This window comes from Panicum virgatum, chromosome 9N (genome assembly GCF_016808335.1).
Source record: "Panicum virgatum strain AP13 chromosome 9N, P.virgatum_v5, whole genome shotgun sequence".
Lineage (NCBI taxonomy): Eukaryota > Viridiplantae > Streptophyta > Magnoliopsida > Poales > Poaceae > Panicum > Panicum virgatum.
Genome location: NC_053153.1, coordinates 7390130 through 7407312, shown reverse-complemented (window position 1 = coordinate 7407312; position 17183 = coordinate 7390130). Strand labels below are relative to the sequence as shown.

The 17183-nt window shown below is 47.7% G+C and overlaps 2 protein-coding genes across 2 annotated transcripts; both read right to left on the bottom strand.

Moving 5' to 3' along the window:
- Positions 1 to 6428: 6428 nt before the first annotated feature.
- LOC120690059 (protein CANDIDATE G-PROTEIN COUPLED RECEPTOR 2-like) lies at positions 6429 to 10161 on the bottom strand. The gene is made up of 6 exons (XM_039972577.1): positions 9691 to 10161; positions 7704 to 7895; positions 7204 to 7363; positions 7008 to 7110; positions 6849 to 6930; positions 6429 to 6722 (listed from the first exon to the last, which is right to left on the bottom strand). The coding sequence occupies exons 1-6, from the start codon at positions 10120 to 10122 to the stop codon at positions 6645 to 6647; spliced, it is 1047 nt and encodes a 348-aa protein (XP_039828511.1). The 5' UTR covers positions 10123 to 10161; the 3' UTR covers positions 6429 to 6644.
- Positions 10162 to 12229: 2068 nt separating this feature from the next.
- LOC120690057 (guanine nucleotide-binding protein-like NSN1) lies at positions 12230 to 17046 on the bottom strand. Its single transcript, XM_039972574.1, has 8 exons — positions 16650 to 17046; positions 15154 to 15292; positions 14898 to 15071; positions 14589 to 14803; positions 13859 to 14123; positions 13495 to 13674; positions 13218 to 13429; positions 12230 to 12766 (listed from the first exon to the last, which is right to left on the bottom strand). Exons 1-8 carry the CDS (start codon positions 16914 to 16916, stop codon positions 12410 to 12412), a joined length of 1809 nt encoding a protein of 602 aa, XP_039828508.1. The 5' UTR covers positions 16917 to 17046; the 3' UTR covers positions 12230 to 12409.
- Between the last annotated feature and the right edge of the window lie 137 nt (positions 17047 to 17183).

Below are 17183 nucleotides of genomic sequence, written 5' to 3'. Positions count from 1 at the left end.
AACTCAGGCTGGGTGAGAGCCAAGGCCCGGCAGAGGATAGACTCATACACAACAGAGATAAAAATTTCTCCCAGTGGACGTAGGGTATTACGCTCCGGCGGCCCGAACCACTCTAGATCGTGTGTTCTTGTGTCCTTATCTCAGAGCTAGATCAGCCCAATCGCCTAGTACCTTCCCGAGCACTCCCTCTCTGGGAATAGGCGGGTGCGTTCCGCCACCCGGCCGTGGGTACCCTAGAAATCCCACGACATTTGGCGCCGTCCGTGGGGACGGATCAGGCGCTGGCTGGATCTTCAGGCTTCTGGGGCCGTGTTCATCCTCTGCAACGACGAACGAGAAGATGAAGAGAGGCATGGTGGCACCTACGCCGCATGTTACTACGCTGTGGCACCAGCGCCCTCGGTGCGATGGTGCACGGCAGCGGCGCCTGCTGTGCGTCGCCACTGCGACGCCTCAGAGCCGGCACGGTGGTGCGCGGGGGCGACGCCTGTCGCGTGCCGCCCCGCGCCATCCCAGTGTCGGCTCAAGGTTTTCTCTCAAGCAACGGCCATGCTTCCTCTCCGGCGACATGACGTCGGTTCAAGGCTTTCTCTCAACATGGAGCCCGGAGCCGACGGCCATCCCGGAGGAAGTTGGCCGTGTCGTCCTGCCGTCGCCAGCACCGGAGATCCGCCTCAGCGTAGCTTGGTGCTGCTGCAGACAGGGCCCCGCCGCCAGGCGCGGGGGCCCCTGGCGCTAGCACCAAGGACAAGCCGGCGAACGACCGCACCTCTCCGCGCTTCGCACCGGTCCTTCTGCTGCGCAAGGGCGTCTGGTTTCCATCGGCAGACGACGACGGCGGCAGGGGGGCCTCTCCCACTCAAAGCCAAAGAATTTGTCTCATGCTACCTAAGCATATGACAGCTCTTAGGCAAGGAGTGGCCCCCCGAGCTCCCGAGGTGGTGCTGGATGATGCAGTTCAGGCACATCCAGGGCGCCTTCACCTCCGACGACCATGAAGAACCCCGGAGAAGAGATACCACTCCCAATCAAGAGAAGAACATGCTGTATAGAATGCAGCCGAAGGTTACTCCTAAACTAGGGCTGGGAAAATTCCTCCTTTGTAATAACGTGGCGCCTACGTGTGAGTCCAGAGCGGTCAAGGTCTGACCTTGTAAACCCGACCTCTGGCCCTCTCGCACAAACAGGCAAGCTAAGGTCCGGAGCGGTAGAGGTCCGACCTCGTAATCCCGACCTCTGATGTATACCGTGACAACCACAATAATAAAGGAGATCTTTCTCAGTTTTATCTAGGCTCCACCTTGATTACATTTATTCACCTTGGTTTAGCTTTTCTTTCCTCTAAAACAAAATCTTCCTATTATTGCTAACAATCCAAGATAAGTTGCTGGCTTGTGGCCAGGTGGGGACACCCCTTCAAGCTGGAAGGCAGTTCGGACCCCTAAGGACCTGGTCCGGAGAAGTAGTACTCGTATCCTGGGGTAGAGAAGCTCCGCGTAGCTTAGCCTGGTAATGTACCCTAAGTTTACGTACTTCACTACCCTGTTATAAGTACTCCAGTATCCGAGAACTGCTGTCTTTAAAGGTCCCGAGCTCCCTTCTAGTATAACGCTTGGTTTCTCGCACCTTGGTTTCTCACACCTTACTCTCAGGTCCGGTGATATATTTCATCGGATCATCAGCAACGACTCAAGTTCACTCCGGTGGCCCGCTCCAGCGGAGACCGCTCGCCACGGTCGACTCAAGTCCACTCCGGTGGCCCGCTCCGGCGGAGACCGCTCGCCACGGTCGACTCAACTCCACTCCGGTGGCCCGCTCCGGCGGAGACCGCTCGCCACGGTCGGCTCAAGTCCACTCCGGTGGCCCGCTCCGGCGGAGACCGCTCGCCACGGTCGGCTCAAGTCCACTCCGGTGGCCCGCTCCGGCGGAGACCGCTCGCCACGGTCGCCTAGAGCCAGGTCCGGGAGGTGGTGCATGCTCACTGAGCGATCCGAGGTCTGTGTAACCGCTTAGTTTGGTTCCGCACCCTAAGCCTACACCTTCGTCGCCCTGTGGAGAGCACTCTAGAGCCTGAACCTGGCAACCGGTGTACTGGCCTCAGGGGTCCGGAGCACCCGCTCTTTGTATGAGCACACCGACACAATCAAGTTTGCGTGGAAACACATCTCGTTAGTGGCCCGACCCGCGGGTTCGTGCCTCTCCCGAGGTGGGCCCGGGGGCCACTGTCGGTACCCCAGGACTGGGGTACCCCCTCTTGCTGCGTCTAGGCAAGAGCCTTGTAGTTATCCTTAACTACGTCCAGCAGCCGGACCCCTGCGGTCCGGAGCCCTGCTCACCCAACAGCGGTCCCGGACCCGTCCCCTGGTTGGGAAAGGTCCGGGAGCACCACGTGTCCCGAGAAAAGCTGGCGGTCAGCCCGAACGGCCGGAAGCTCCGGACCTCCCGAAGATGACCGGGTCCCCAGGGAATCCCGGACCCCCATGGGGTCCGGGACCCCTATATAGAAACCGGACCCCTCTCCAAGGAAAGAAATCGTCACCCCGCCTCGGGGTGGTCCGGGGCCACCACGTGTCAACAGGCCCAGACACGTATATAAGGCCGCTTGGTCTCCTTATTAAGGCTCACCTACCGCGGCATTCATTACGACAGGAGGACGTCCGCATTGATGTAGCAGAAGCCGAGGCGATACTTTGACCAGGGGACACTATTGGTCGCGTATTACCAAGATAGTGGAGCTGCTAGCGCCGCCCACGCCACGCCTGCCAGTCTACCATAACAGATGGATACGACGGCTCGGCTTCACCCATTATGACGCCTACATGATAGCCTCCACAGGCCACGCCGCAAGCTACGCTCTCCCAACGGACACCTTGGTGACGGGACAAGAGAAGACCACTGTAGCGCTAGCAGGGCGTGGGAGCGTATCGGAGGAAAGATTCGTAACCACTGTACCCATTTAAATACTCTGCGCAGTATGCTGCGCAATCACGTTGGGCCCACTTGTCGGGGCCCCAGCGTCCTATGTATCCGCCCCCTTGGTCTATAAAAGGGGGCGCCCGCTAGAAGGAAAACTCAGGCTGGGTGAGAGCCAAGGCCCGGCAGAGGATAGACTCATACACAACAGAGATAAAAACTTCTCCCAGTAGACGTAGGGTATTACGCTCCGGTGGCCCGAACCACTCTAGATCGTGTGTTCTTGTGTCCTTATCTCAGAGCTAAATCAGCCCAATGGCCTAGTACCTTCCCGAGCACTCCCTCTCTGGGAATAGGCGGGTGCGTTCCGCCACCCGGCCGTGGGTACCCTAGAAATCCCACGACAATTATCATCATTAGATTCGTCACGAAAAATTATACTCATTTGTAAAAAAATTTATTTAGTACTCTGTACATGCAAGATTTTTTTCTAACGTAGGTAACGCTAGATCCAAACCAGGTCAGTTTGCGTTGCAGCGTTGGCCCGAAGGGGAGACCCCAACGTCCAACTCACCACGGCACCACCACCACCACCCGAGGTCCCAAACCTAGGCAGGGTTCAGCACTTGACCTGTCCTGGCATCCATAGATTTCGGGGGGGGGGGGGGGGGATCCGGCTTGTCTGACTTGCTGAAGCAAAGTCAGCAAAAGCTACTGTGCCGGTTTTCACTGTTCGTAGTGTACTGTAGCATAACACTGTAGCAATAAATCTCATCCATCCATCTGCAATCAAACGGCCGGGAACGGATCGAAAGTCACCGCTACAGTGATTCCCTGACTTGCCTTCAGCAACTCAGGGAATCCCGATTGGGGGGGGGGGGGGGGGCAACCCGTGCACATCTCGATGCATGGGTTCATCACAGGATCACAGTGCAGCTAGGAGATGCATTGCAGTGTTAGAATAATGCCACTTGGTCCACTACACCCCGCCGCCGTATCTTTGAGCAATTGGTCGTTTGAAATTTACATGAATCAGTTTTTCAAAAAGAGATTCACACAAACCTACTGCTGCAGAGTGTTGCTAGGAGCAAATCTTACATATACGTAAGCGTCTGCATAACGACAGTTTGGTCACAAAGAAACGCACGAACGCATTGTATGCTATACTGCTATCATGCCGATACTTGCAACTTGCCCTGACAAGGGCAATGTCTACGGGCGCGGCAGCCCCACTGGGGATTTGGGGGGCTCTTGCTGTTGCTACCCGTTGAGGTGCTGTCGCAGTCAGAACTCAGAGGACCCACCTTTGTCCGGTTTCACTATGTGGAGTCTGGAGACCAACCCTTCTCTTCAACTTCAAGGCGCAAATAATACCGTCACCATCGGCAACACCAACCAAATGCAATGCAGCACTATCGCGGTGCATCGTGGCGCCGGCGCCTGCGCCGGCGGCGCAGGTCTGCTTCATCACCGGCGGCAGCGCAGGTCGATGCGCCGGCTCCGATGTCCACTCTCCGCTCCATCGTGATGCTGCCTCCACATGGCGAGGGTGGGCACCACAAGTGTCCTCGTCGGCGGGGCCGCCGGCTACCCTCTCCGCCACCCTGGACGGACAAGCGTTCCCGGCGCCGGAACCACCGACGCGGAACGACGGAGCTGGTCAACGGCCTTCGGCGGTACGACCACCCCATAAGGTTGGTCAGGCTGCCCCAGGCCGTGTCCGGGACCAGACTGCGCATCGCCTTCCTCGCGTCGACTCTGATGGCTGGCAACGAGTTGAGAGGCGGCACAAGCATCCTCGGGACCATCGGGAGCAGCCTCCTCGGCCGGAAGCGCCACCACGGCGATGCTTCCCCAAGGTGCTCGACGGACGATGCCTGAACTGCTTTTCCTTCAAGCATTGGGTTGCTTCGTGTCGTCAGCCATCGCGGTGCCTGCGTTACCACGGCCTTCGACACCGTGCCAAGGACTGCTTGCGGCCTCATCGCCCGCCACTTCGCTCGGGTCAGCCTCAGCTGGACGGTCGTGTCGTTCCTGCTGAGTCTGGGCATGATCGCCCTCCAGCCTCGAACGACCGGCTGTTGCCGACGGCTGCTGCTACTGATGGTGGCCTTGACCTCACGCTCACCGCCACGGACGCCTTGGCCGTGGTTGCTTTGGCTGCGGCCAAATCAGCAATCATGGATGTGCTTCGCATAGAGGAGGACGACTTCACCCTCGGGCCTGCTTTTCCCGAGTTGTTCGTAGCCACCTTCCGGTCTCAGGAGTTCCGAGATCAAGCTTTGGCGGTGAGTGTTTCCCAGGAGAGGCCATTGCTTTCCGGTGCTCTGCTAGGGCACTCTGGGGCTGCCACACCCGTGACGCCTGTGGAGATGCCGCCCGAGGTGGTGCCGCCTATGGAGGTGCCTTCTTCGGCCGAGGTGGTGCCGGCTGTGGAGGTGCCGGCTGTGGTGGTGCCACCTTCGGCCGAGGTGATGCCGGCTTCTGAGGAGGCTACCGGCACAGTCGGGGCGGCGGAGGACGGCAATTCCGCGGCCTTGGAGGACTTCATCAGCAAAGTTACGAAGAATATCCCGCCGCCTCTAGTGGACAAGCCGCCTCGTCACCGTCGAGTTGACTCTGTTCTCGTTGACGCGTCTCCTCAGCTTCCTTCGTCTGAGGCATATGGCCTCAGGCGAAGCCACCGCCAAGCCTTGGACCCTCTCTCGGCCGCCAAGCCAGCACAGCGAGGGGCGGTGCTCCTGATGCGCCGTCTCGGTGAGGTTGGCGCGCCTCTGCCCTTGGCGGCTTCGGCAGAGCAAGCGGTGGAGAAACTCTTTCGCGAAGGACCTTCGCCGCACCACATGGACACGTTGCATGACATACTTCTGATGTTGAAGAATAAAAGCAAGAGCTCTCTCTCCATGGGATAGAGCGTTGACTGAGGACTACGCTTAGAGTCAGTCGTTTAGGTTGTGTGGGATATGAGTAGTTCATGTTGAAGTTTCTCTTTCGGATTGTGTTCAGCTGGCTTGCCCGCTTGTGTCCATCTGGAGTATGGTCCATTTGGATTGTAACCGAACACTGTACCAATTTCTTCTTCGTCTTAATACAATGATACATATGCGCGCATTCTAAAAAAAATGCAGCACTACCTATACTGCTGTACCGACCTGTCAAGTAGCGAGGAGTAGAACGCAGGCCAAAAAAGCAAGCTTCCGAATAATTCTTTTTGCGGTAGTACATGGCGTGGCAACGAGAAAGCAATGGATTGCAGGGTGAGAGTGACATTTTGATTCAGTAAAATCTTTCAATTTTTTTTGATTCAGTAATCTTAAAAAAACGTTTTGAGTCAGATAAAAAGGAGGAGAAGAGTGCTGTACTGCTGTTGTATAACATGTCTTCTAGTAAAAACCAAACACCATAAAACAACATAGAAATACGAATACACATGTAGCATTTACTAATCTAGTCTTCCTATGGGATACGCTCATACATATTTATAAATGTGGCTGCAAAAATGCAATTTCTGACAGTTCAGTAAGTGGTTTTCTACCATAGACGTGAATTTCTCAACCAACAGCGAGATAGATGACTCCAAGTTGGAAGTATGCAGCAGTAAGATTTACATATTTTCATTCATCACCATGGTTAGCTACATACATTTTCTGTCAATCGCTGGGTACAGAGATTAAAAACAAATACAGCGTGCAGTTCACATGAGAATAATCATACAGCATGGTACCTGAAGATTAATCCCAGTCGGCATCGAAGAACCCAGCATCTTTCATTTCAGAATAGTAGACGTTCTCTAGGAGCATGTCTTCCTCCTACACAAATAAATCAGCAAAGAAAAACAATTTCACTCCAACAAGCACACGAAATTATACCAGTAGACAAGCTCAGGAAGAAGCACTACAGAAAAACTAAGTAACAGATCATAGGCAAGAAGGTACCTGGAAGAAGTCTGCTAAGAAAGTCACGTATAGGAGAGGAAGGTAAAGAGAATGATAACATACGGTTGTGAGGTTATATAGCCTAAAAAGGGGGGATCATCGTCAAATATAGCTCTTGAAGATGAATAAGATACCATAAACTTTGAAAATAGTGTTTACCATAAACCAAATCCAGCTCCACTTGCAACAAGGAAACATCCAAACAGTGATATGCCATTCAGTAGCAACATCGCACATACATAGTTGTAGTATGCGGGTTTTGCTGGAGCAAAGCAACCACGAGATCATGGTCATGAAACAGAAAACAAAATAATTTGAAATATACATGATACTACTGAGAACAGTAACCGATTACCAGGTAGCCTGTCTCTCCATCTTGAGTGATGCATGAAAACAATCAGGCCATAGACTCCAGTAAGCACCAGTTTGTGGAGAATCCATAGGCCCCATTTCCCACCAGTTCCTTGACCAGCATCAATGAACAAAGGAACACCAAAGCCAAAAACATATATGGCCTGAATAAAGACAAAAGTCAGTTCATAGGTAACATAACGTAAAGGCTATATAACAAAGGAACTGGAGAATTAACCCATTTTCCACTGGCAGCGTAATTTAACACATGGGCCCTAAACACCTGATTAAACACCACGTCCTCAAGTCAACTTAACATTTCCCTCCTACAATCTAAGATTTTACAGCAGAGAAAAGTGAACGGAAATTGCAGCAACCACAATGCAGGTTATTCAAACCTAGTTCACCAAAATACGGTGCCATCAATAGGAAACATAACGCCCATCACTCATAAGAAAAGCTAGTTACTGCCCATTATGTCTGAATTTTGGAGTAGCATCGTACCTTGAGCAATACATCAGCAGCAACTACAGCTCCAGAGATAACAAAGGTGCGCGCCAAAGACTCAAAACCATTGGCATCATTTCCTTGAAGTAGAAATGCTATGAGACTGACTTCCAAGAATAGCATTCCTGATTTTGTAAGCAGTGACAGTACATTCCATGAGAATGCTCTGTCAGGCATACATTGCCATGCCTGCCATTTGAGGGAACAAAATAGGTTTCATATTTATAAAATATGACAGTCAATATACAATGTAAAAAATACAATACAGATGAAATTTGAATTCATAAGGGCAGGATTGTTCATTTGATCTCCCTGCTTTACAGAAGAAACCCATCTATTCTAAATATGAATCAATCCACTTATTTTAGTAACAATACCAAGACATGCCCTTGAAGCCTAAGCCTGATAACCGGAACAATGTTAAGTCTTGGTACTTATTTCGAATATCGCCTAGCCACCAGGGTTTTATTTTTCCTTTGCCCATCAGAGCTTGCTACCTGTTCATCATTACCAGCTTTCACCTGACTGCTAGAAGGTTTCTCTTTCCTTTTTGGAAACCCACCAAAGCTTGCTACTGGCTCATCATTATGATTCCCTGGCCATTGACCAGCTCTTAGCCTATCCATCTGTCGTGGCTCTAGGAGGAGGGCCACAGCCGGGTGGCGTAGTGCACCCGCCTAATCCCTGAGGGTGGTTACTCGGAGAAGCGCAAGTAATCCGTCAAATCTACTCATGAAGCAAGAACACAAGAACACTCAGGGATTAGTGGTTCGGGCCGCCGGAGCGTAATACCCTACGTCCACTGGGAGATGTATTGCTCTTGTGTCTGTGGATGAGTCTATCCTCTGCCTCTCCGTCCTCTATTTGGACCTGAGCCATTCTCTAACGGGCGTCTTCCTTTTATAGCGCAAGGAGGACGCGTACACAGGCGTTGGACCCCGACAGGTGGGCCCAACAAGGATGTATAGTATACCATGAAAAAGACATTAATGGTGCTATAGTGATTGAGAATCTCTTGCCGGATACGCTTCATCGCCCTGTAGACTCTCTGACCAAGGGGGGTCTTCACCTGTCCCATCGGCGAGGCGCCCGTTGAGGTAGTGTAGGTTGCGGCGTAGACTGTTGGGTCTACCGCGTACACATACTCGGCTCATTATCTAACAAAAACCACACCCTTAACCTTCTTATCCCAATTAAATCTGCTAGTAATGGGGCTGCGACCCCTCTCAAACCGGGACGCGATCCAATCTTGAATGGGACACTGACCCTCTTTGACCCCGACCCTCGAATCGGAACGGCGTTCCCGGGTCGTGGGACGAGGCATCGACCCCGAATCCTGTGACTATGCACCGGACCCGTCCCCGAGCGGGAAGCGGGTCCGGGACCGTTGGTCCGGTGAGATGGAGTCGGACCCAGGGGCCCGACTGCTCAGCTCCTTAGGGCGTAGTTACGGATAACTTACGCGAGTCTTGCCACAGCAAGAGGGGGTACCCTAGTCCAGAGGTACCGACACCATCCTACCCATAGGATTAAATCACAACCTGATTTTCAGTTATTCCATTACCAAGTTGAAACATCAAAAGACTACTCAGCTACAGCTAATGTTCAACCAAAACTTCACATTCTGTCACCCATTTATTCTACCCAGCAGTCGAACACTATCAAAAATACAAACGTCAATGCTCGTTACTTGAAATCGAAAAGATATTTCACAAGTTTCATGATCATCACTTTGGTTGGTGTAGGTTTGTGACAGCTGATTTTCACCAACTAATTAATGACTCATTAGGTCCACTTGCCCCGAATTTTCACGAAGTAATGCCCCTGCCTTGCACTAGTCATTACTAGAACAGCACGCACAACATACTACTACTTGCCGACTTTTCATGGAGGAATAACCCCCACATATCGAATGCTCGGATCAACAGATTAATCAAATCACAGAGAGCTTCATGATCAGGCAATCCGGGGCTAGCAATCGAACCTGCAGGAAGCACCAGAGGAGGTTGAGCACGGCGACGGCCCAGAGGAGCGCGTAGTATGCGACCACAACGACGTGGGAGCGGCCGTAGCTGAGCCTGCGGAAGCTCCGCCGCGCCTGCCAGGCCAGGAAGCCCACGAAGGCCAGCGATGGCAGCATCACCGCCAGGCTGTACCACACCCCGTGGCACTCCGATACCCACCACAGCGGCCCCGCCGGCGACGCCACAGCTCCGCCCGACGACGCGTTAGCCTCCGGTGCCACCGCCAGCGCCATCGCGCCCTGCGCGAGCAGCGCCCGCATCTCCGTCGCCCGCTCGCCGGAGATAGGGCCGGGGATGGGAGGTGGGTGCGCCCTAGGGTTTGGGTCGGTGTGTGGGGGGATTCCGGTTCGGAGGCGGAGTCGCACGGAGAGCGAGCCGGTTGCTGAATCCATAAGATTTCGGGTCAAAAGGCAGAGGGCGGCGTATGCATATTGCGGGCCGACACGACTCTCCACCGGCCTGAACGGGGCCTAAGTAAGAATTAAGAAAATACTGTACTACAGTGAAATCAGAGGATCATATTTCATTAACTTTCCAGGGTGACCTTCGGGTGCACCTTCGATTCTCTTTACTTCAAAATTTTATATTATTTTTTCAAAATTAAATATTATTTTAAAATATTAATATAAAACTTTGAACTAAAAAGGATTGGAGGTACATCTAAAAATCAGCAATTTGCACCCCTAATTTTAATTATATTTTATTATCTTTAGGACTCATCAGGCATAAAATTTACAAAATGTAGGAATAGAAAAAAAAATACAGAATTGGAGTCGCACGAAACTTATAATCCCACGTAGATTCAAAATGCACGAAAGTTTCTACGTGTGTGTTTAGTTTTTTTTGGCGTAAATTTTTGGAAGAGAATCTTACTATTTCGGAGCACTAAATAAAGTCTATTTACAATACTTTTTGCACGGATGGATTGTAAATCGCGAGACGAATCTAACGAGTCTAATTAGCCTATGATTAATTCATAATTAGCGGATAGTTACTGTAGCATCACTGTTGCAAATCATGAATTAAGTAGGCTCATTAGATTCATCTCGCGATTTACAACTCATTCGTGCAAAAAGGTTTTGCAAATAGATTTTATTTAGTACTCTATGCTTGTGTCTAAACATTCGATGTGATATTTTTTGGTGTAAAATTTTGGGATCTAAATAAGACCTAAAGTAGACGATGGATACGGAACGTAGGATAAATAAATGAATTCAGAGAGAGAGAGAAACAACGTAAGTTTCCATGATATCCTTCCTCATGGTAGTTTCCCTCCTAACTTTTACGTATTCATGTATTAATTTTCCTCCAAAATTCTATGCATTCATGTATCCTAAAAAAGTCCTTGGAAATTTCAAGAGGCACAATCCTTTGTTTTTGTTTCAAAGTGCTATATAGGGATTTTCCTATAGAATTATAATCCTTTAAAATTATATATAGTTTTTCTTCATTTCAAAGAGCCAAAAAAATAATTTAGCAAATATATCTTCAATTTGCTGTCACTGTGGATGATCTATATCGATATAGCTCACTGGGCACAAAAATAATACATACCAATGCGGATTGGTATATAAAATATTTTATTTCATCACATGATATGATTTGTTCCCTCCATTCCAAATTGTAGATTATTCAACAAATCCAGATACACATAGATTTTGCTATGCATCTATATAATATTTGTCTAAATGAATAAAAAAGTATATATAAATATTGTGTCTACATGAATGAAAAAAGTATACACCTAGATGTACTAAAATACTTACAATTTAGAACGAAAGGAGATGTACAGATCAGTTTGACTTCCAACAGAGTTGAGAAATTTCAAAAATTCTATCGTAAAAGAGCGAACAGCACGACCCAGCTGAAGATTTTAGAGCCTGAGATGGTTAACACTACTGGGAACAGGGTTCACCTAACCGGTGGGAACCGGACCGGTTCCGGTTTGGGCCGGTACCAAATCGGCTCAAATTCAAAATTTAAATTTAAATTCCAAAAAATAAAAAATTCCCAAAAAATTCCTAAAAATACTTCAACAAATCTAATGGTGTCAAATTTTCTAAAAAATTCGTTCATTTAGTATAGTTTGCGGGGATTTGAAGTTAAACAAAAAAAAACGTGCATACAAAAATATACAAATACAATGTAAAAGTAGTACGAAAGAGGATTGGAGGGTTCATTTAGACTAAAATATGTTATACAAATATTTATTTAGTATACTTTGCGGGCATTTGAATTTAAACCAAACAAGAAAAAAATTGAATTTGCCCGGTTACCAGTCAAACCGACCGGTATACCGGCCGGTATACCGGTCAAACCGGCCGGTATACCGGTCAAACCGGCCGGTATACCGGCCGGTATACCGGTCAAACCGGGAAGTTTGAATTCAAATTTGAATTTGACCGGTTCCAACCGGTAACCAGACAAACCGGACCGGTATACCGGAACCGGACTCCTCCGGTTTGGCCGGAACGGTCGGGAAGGTAAACCCTGACTGGGAATGGTAAAAACACATGCCTACTCATGAAATGTTTAACAATAAACATCTGTTATCTTAGAACTGAAACAAACTGAGCACAAAACTTTCGTGGGTTAATTTTGTAACCCAACACTTCCATTTTTTGGCACTCAACATCACCTAGAGTGGTGACTCACATACATGGAAGAGGTTACATCATTTCACGCATCATCGACACCGGTCATCGGGTCGTTATCCTTGGTTTCATCTCCACCATCTTTACCATTGGCAGGGGCTCCGTTACTCTCATCATCCTCACCATCAGCTGCCGCATCCTGCATTTGATAGTCCACCTTGAAATCATAGTCTGCATCCATGTCACTCAGTGCACTGAACTTGTTCGCCTTGCGTCGTTTCTTCTCTGCTTTCCTCTTGCGAGGATCAAGTATGCCCTCAGCTGTGTACAGCTTGTCATGCTGTGTGGTACCACTGGTCGTCTTACTTCCTTCATGATCATTTACATCAGACATCGACTCCTCATGGATTTCCTCAACAGGCTCACTCGGCTTCTTGCCGTCCTGCTTAGTGAAAGACAATAGGTCATGTAAAATGAAGAAAATATTGTCCCTCATGCAACAAAGCATACTGCCTTGAAAAATTTCCATATGAATTACTATGGGGTATAAGTAACAAGACCTTTGTAGAATTCCTAGGGAGCCCCAGAACCAGAAGAATATGCACTGTCTTTTAACATGATGACAATTAACGACTACTTACAAGTGTTACCCATACAAACAATGTATGCAGAACTAAAAGAATGACTGAAACCTCAGCATAAGCATGTCGAGCTGGGACCATACCAGAAAAAGGAGACAAACAATGACTTTGAATTATAAATGCAACAAAACTGATCATCACAAGGAACAGAACTGTAGAACTAATAGAAAACACTAAGAAGGCTCTAAATAATCTACACTGATTTCCATAGTAAAATTATCAGCTGAATTCAGGGAAAACAACGGATATTACCTCAAGCATCTCTTCATCAATGCCAGGTGGGGCATTCGGTGGAATCTCAATATGATGGAAATCGTCAATAGACTTAAGACCACCAATGTACGAAGACTCAGCTTTGTAAATTTCATCAATATTAAATTCATTCCCACCTTCTGTAATTATCACTGCATCTGAGTCCTCCCCAGCACCTCTTTTAGGTGGTAGTGTATAATACGGTATTTTACCTGGAAACAAGAGGGTCACGTCACTGAAGATAAAAGGAACCAATGACAGAAATTCCCAATCGTACCTTCATTCCAGTCATGAAGCACAATTCTTGCCGCAGCTTCAACATCCACTATACCACCCTTTTTCAATTTCCCCCGAAGAGTGGCAACCTTTTGGAGGAATTCATCAACTGAACTAAAACTTGGCACCCTGTACAGAGACAGCAACTTCTCGTGCGGGCAAATACTTAGGATCTCCTTCACTAAAAGCATTAAAGAAACAGAAAAACATTGGAACATGTCAAGTCTTGTTGCACTTCCAGAACCATTATGCATTTTGTAAAATGGAATAGTACTTACAGAATAAAACAAGAACAAGGCCATAGTAGAAAACACAAAGCAAGTCAGCAGAGCTAAGAAAATGAGAACAATGCAAAAAGCACTTACCAGGAGTGATTGGATCTTCCATTTTCTCAACTCTTTTGCAGTTGCGAAGGGCTACAGACACACCACTGTTGGAAGATTTGAGCATAACTACACCAGGACAATCCAGCAACTTCACTTTCTTGTCTAATTGAACCTCTTGCATTGATCTAGTAACCCCTGGAGTGGAACCAACATTAACAACTCGGGACCTCTTCAAGCTGTTGATCAGACTGCTCTTGCCAACATTAGGAAGCCCAACAATACCCACTGTAATTGCCAGTTTGAGCTGCAAGAACACCCATAACAAAACTTAACTAAAGTAGCAGAACCAAGCAGGACAGAAAAGAAACCTATAAATCGTATAGGAGCATTACAAAATTGGTAATATTTGTACAAGTATCTAGAAACTGAATCTAGCTTCCAGGAATTAATAACAGACAACCACCAGTCAAACTGTCATGATAAGATATAAGTAAATAAAACAACTAGAAACACCAAGCCTAGGTCCACATTTGAAACTCATGACACTCGCCCTTAAAAATCAAAATGATGGCAGGATAGTTCCACAATATAGGGCGCATAAGCAAGAAAAAGTAAGTGAAGATCAAATTACAATGAGTCAGGACAAAGCACATAAGATGCTGATGCACATGACATTTTAATGAATTAGTCCAAACAACAGTGAACTAGTGAGACAGGTGTCCAAGCTACATATGCATCACAGTTCTCTAAAAGCACTGGGATCATTCACCTCATGGCTTCTGGAATAATTCTTGAGTAATTTTATCAGATTCTCGGCACCAAGACAGTCACTGCTTTGTGGAATGTTGCTCGCTTTATCAAGTTTTGATGATTTCCATCCTAGCTTGGTCCTCTGCTCTTGGGTATTACACTTAAATGCAACTGTTGGCATTTCTTCTCTTAGATATGTAAGCCACTTCTCTACCGCCTCCTTGGGAACAAGATCTAGCAATGATAAATCAAAATTGATACGTAAAATGTAAAAAAAAAGGTACGAGTCAATTCCAGAGTACAAACTCAATAAAATGTTTTAATATACCTATCTTGTTGAGTAGCAGCACAATTCGTTTACTAGGATCAGCCTTCCTGACCATCCTTTCCATACCAATGCAACGGGTACCCAGTGGGTCCCTTGCATCAAGAACCTCCAGAATGACATCGGAAGCCTCAATCACTTTAACAAGCTCCTTGTAGAATGATCTCTCTGAATGATCTGATGACACATTAAGCATCTTTACTCAGTAATGTAACTGCATGCATTAGCCAATATCATCATTCATAGAAGACAATTTTACCATGGCTCTTTGCTATTTCTAAAGGAGTGTTCTCCTTTGTTGCACCCTTCTCTGCAAACTCATTGCCCTGTGCAGAAGATGCAGATGCCAATTTGGCAATGTCCTCATCCTCAAGCAATCCAAGCTTCCTCTTCCGAGCCTGAAAACAAAAGGCATATTTATGTATTGTTGCTCCACTCCACCACAAGGAACAAGAAAATCGGTTTATCTATGGAACTAAATAAAGAAAACAAATGACACTTCAAGCAAGAAATGTTGTGTTGTTCATCTGCCTAGCATAGGAAAAGGCAGCACAATTTTATTTGCCAAGTCCAGCATATAGACATGTCCATAGTCCACAGAGTTAACGCAAAGTTTTTACGAAAAACATTACACATCATTCCGCAAACTCACGACCATACTGATCAACATAATACCTGGCTAATTTTTATTTATTCTGTGAAACAGATTGTGTTTGGATACTGTCAAGGTCATTTGTGTTGTTTCTACTCTCTGGTCGATCTGAAAGCTCCATTCATACTTTCGGAGGACATGTAAAGTAATTCTACCAAAGACCTCTTTTAGACAGCATGCAATACTGCATTGAATTTTCCCTTCCTACAATACGATTCACTGATTCAGTTTGCCTTTCAGAATGAAACTTAAACTCTCCTCATCAAGTAGAAGAAAACAATAACCAGTCTATACTGTTAAATAAGAATTGGGATGGTTGAAAACAATATTAGGCACAATAAAATTGCCCTGGAAACAATCATGTATTCAAATGTTCATGGAAAACTTCACCTATGATAAGAGAGTCTAGTTAGAAAAACTATAAACTATGTCCCACATTACCACGAGAACATATCCATGCTACCAGCCCCAAGGTGCTACGAGAATTAATCCAATGCCACAACCATAAGGAATATACTGTGGTACTGCCTGTCAGAAAGTTGTACAAATATCACAAATACTCTGAAACAATTCTACATCACAAAATATGCCTATCATGAAGAATGATATCATTTGTGGTAGAGGATATGCATTCAGTTCAGCTCTCAACTGATGGCCAAAGTTTCACAAACAAAAACACATGTGTAATAAGAGCAATATCAGTTTTCGCAAGCATTTTTTTATAACTGACAGCAATAATCACACCCAACTTTGTCAAGGTAGCACAGACAAGCTTAAAGGCCATCTACCTAATATTACACTCACAACCTATTTCCATCTGAGCCTCGAATCCACACCTCACTAGGGTCCCTAAAACTGCACATCAAAAATCATTTGATGACACGATCATAACGAAACTGATAACGTCCATGATTTTCATATTTCACACTAACTACCAATCTAGGGAAGCATCTTCTAAGGAAGCATTAGCTTATTAAACAATGAAATTCAACTAACAAACAGGAGGTAGCTTTAGCTCCTGACACTAACAGCATAGCACCACGAATAGCCACACCAGATGAGAGAGAAAGAATCATGCCGGGAAGTGCACATAGGTGACATACCCTCTCCTTGCGCGCCTCCTTCTTGAGCTCGAGCTCCTGCAGCACCTGGGCGCGGCGTGCCTCGAGCGCCTTGAGCTCCTGCTCCTTAAACGGCCACTCGTTGGGAATCCCCGGGTCCTTCTCGACCTTCTTCCGGTGGCCGGCCTTGCCCTCCTTCTTGGCCTCCTTACGCTTCTTGCGGTGGTGCTCTTTCACCTTGCGCAGCACCTTGTGCTTCTGGCGCAGCGTGACGCGCTTGCTCTTGCTCTTCTTGCTCTTCTTCACCATCTCGCCGCCGCGTTCTCTTGTCTCTGCCGGTTGTGGGAGGAGAGAGGAGCGCCGCTACGCTGCGGAGGGTTGCGTTTGTGAGCAGCGGAGGCGGCGGCGTTTCAGAGCTAGGGTTTAGGCCAGGAGACAGAAGGGAAATGACTTGTGGTGGGCTCCGAGATGGGCTTACGTCTTCGGCCGGCCCGATAAGAACGAGCACGCGAAAACTTCTCTTTTGGCCCTCTGAAACCTGCAACCGTAGCAGGTCTAAGAAAACTGTAACCCTGT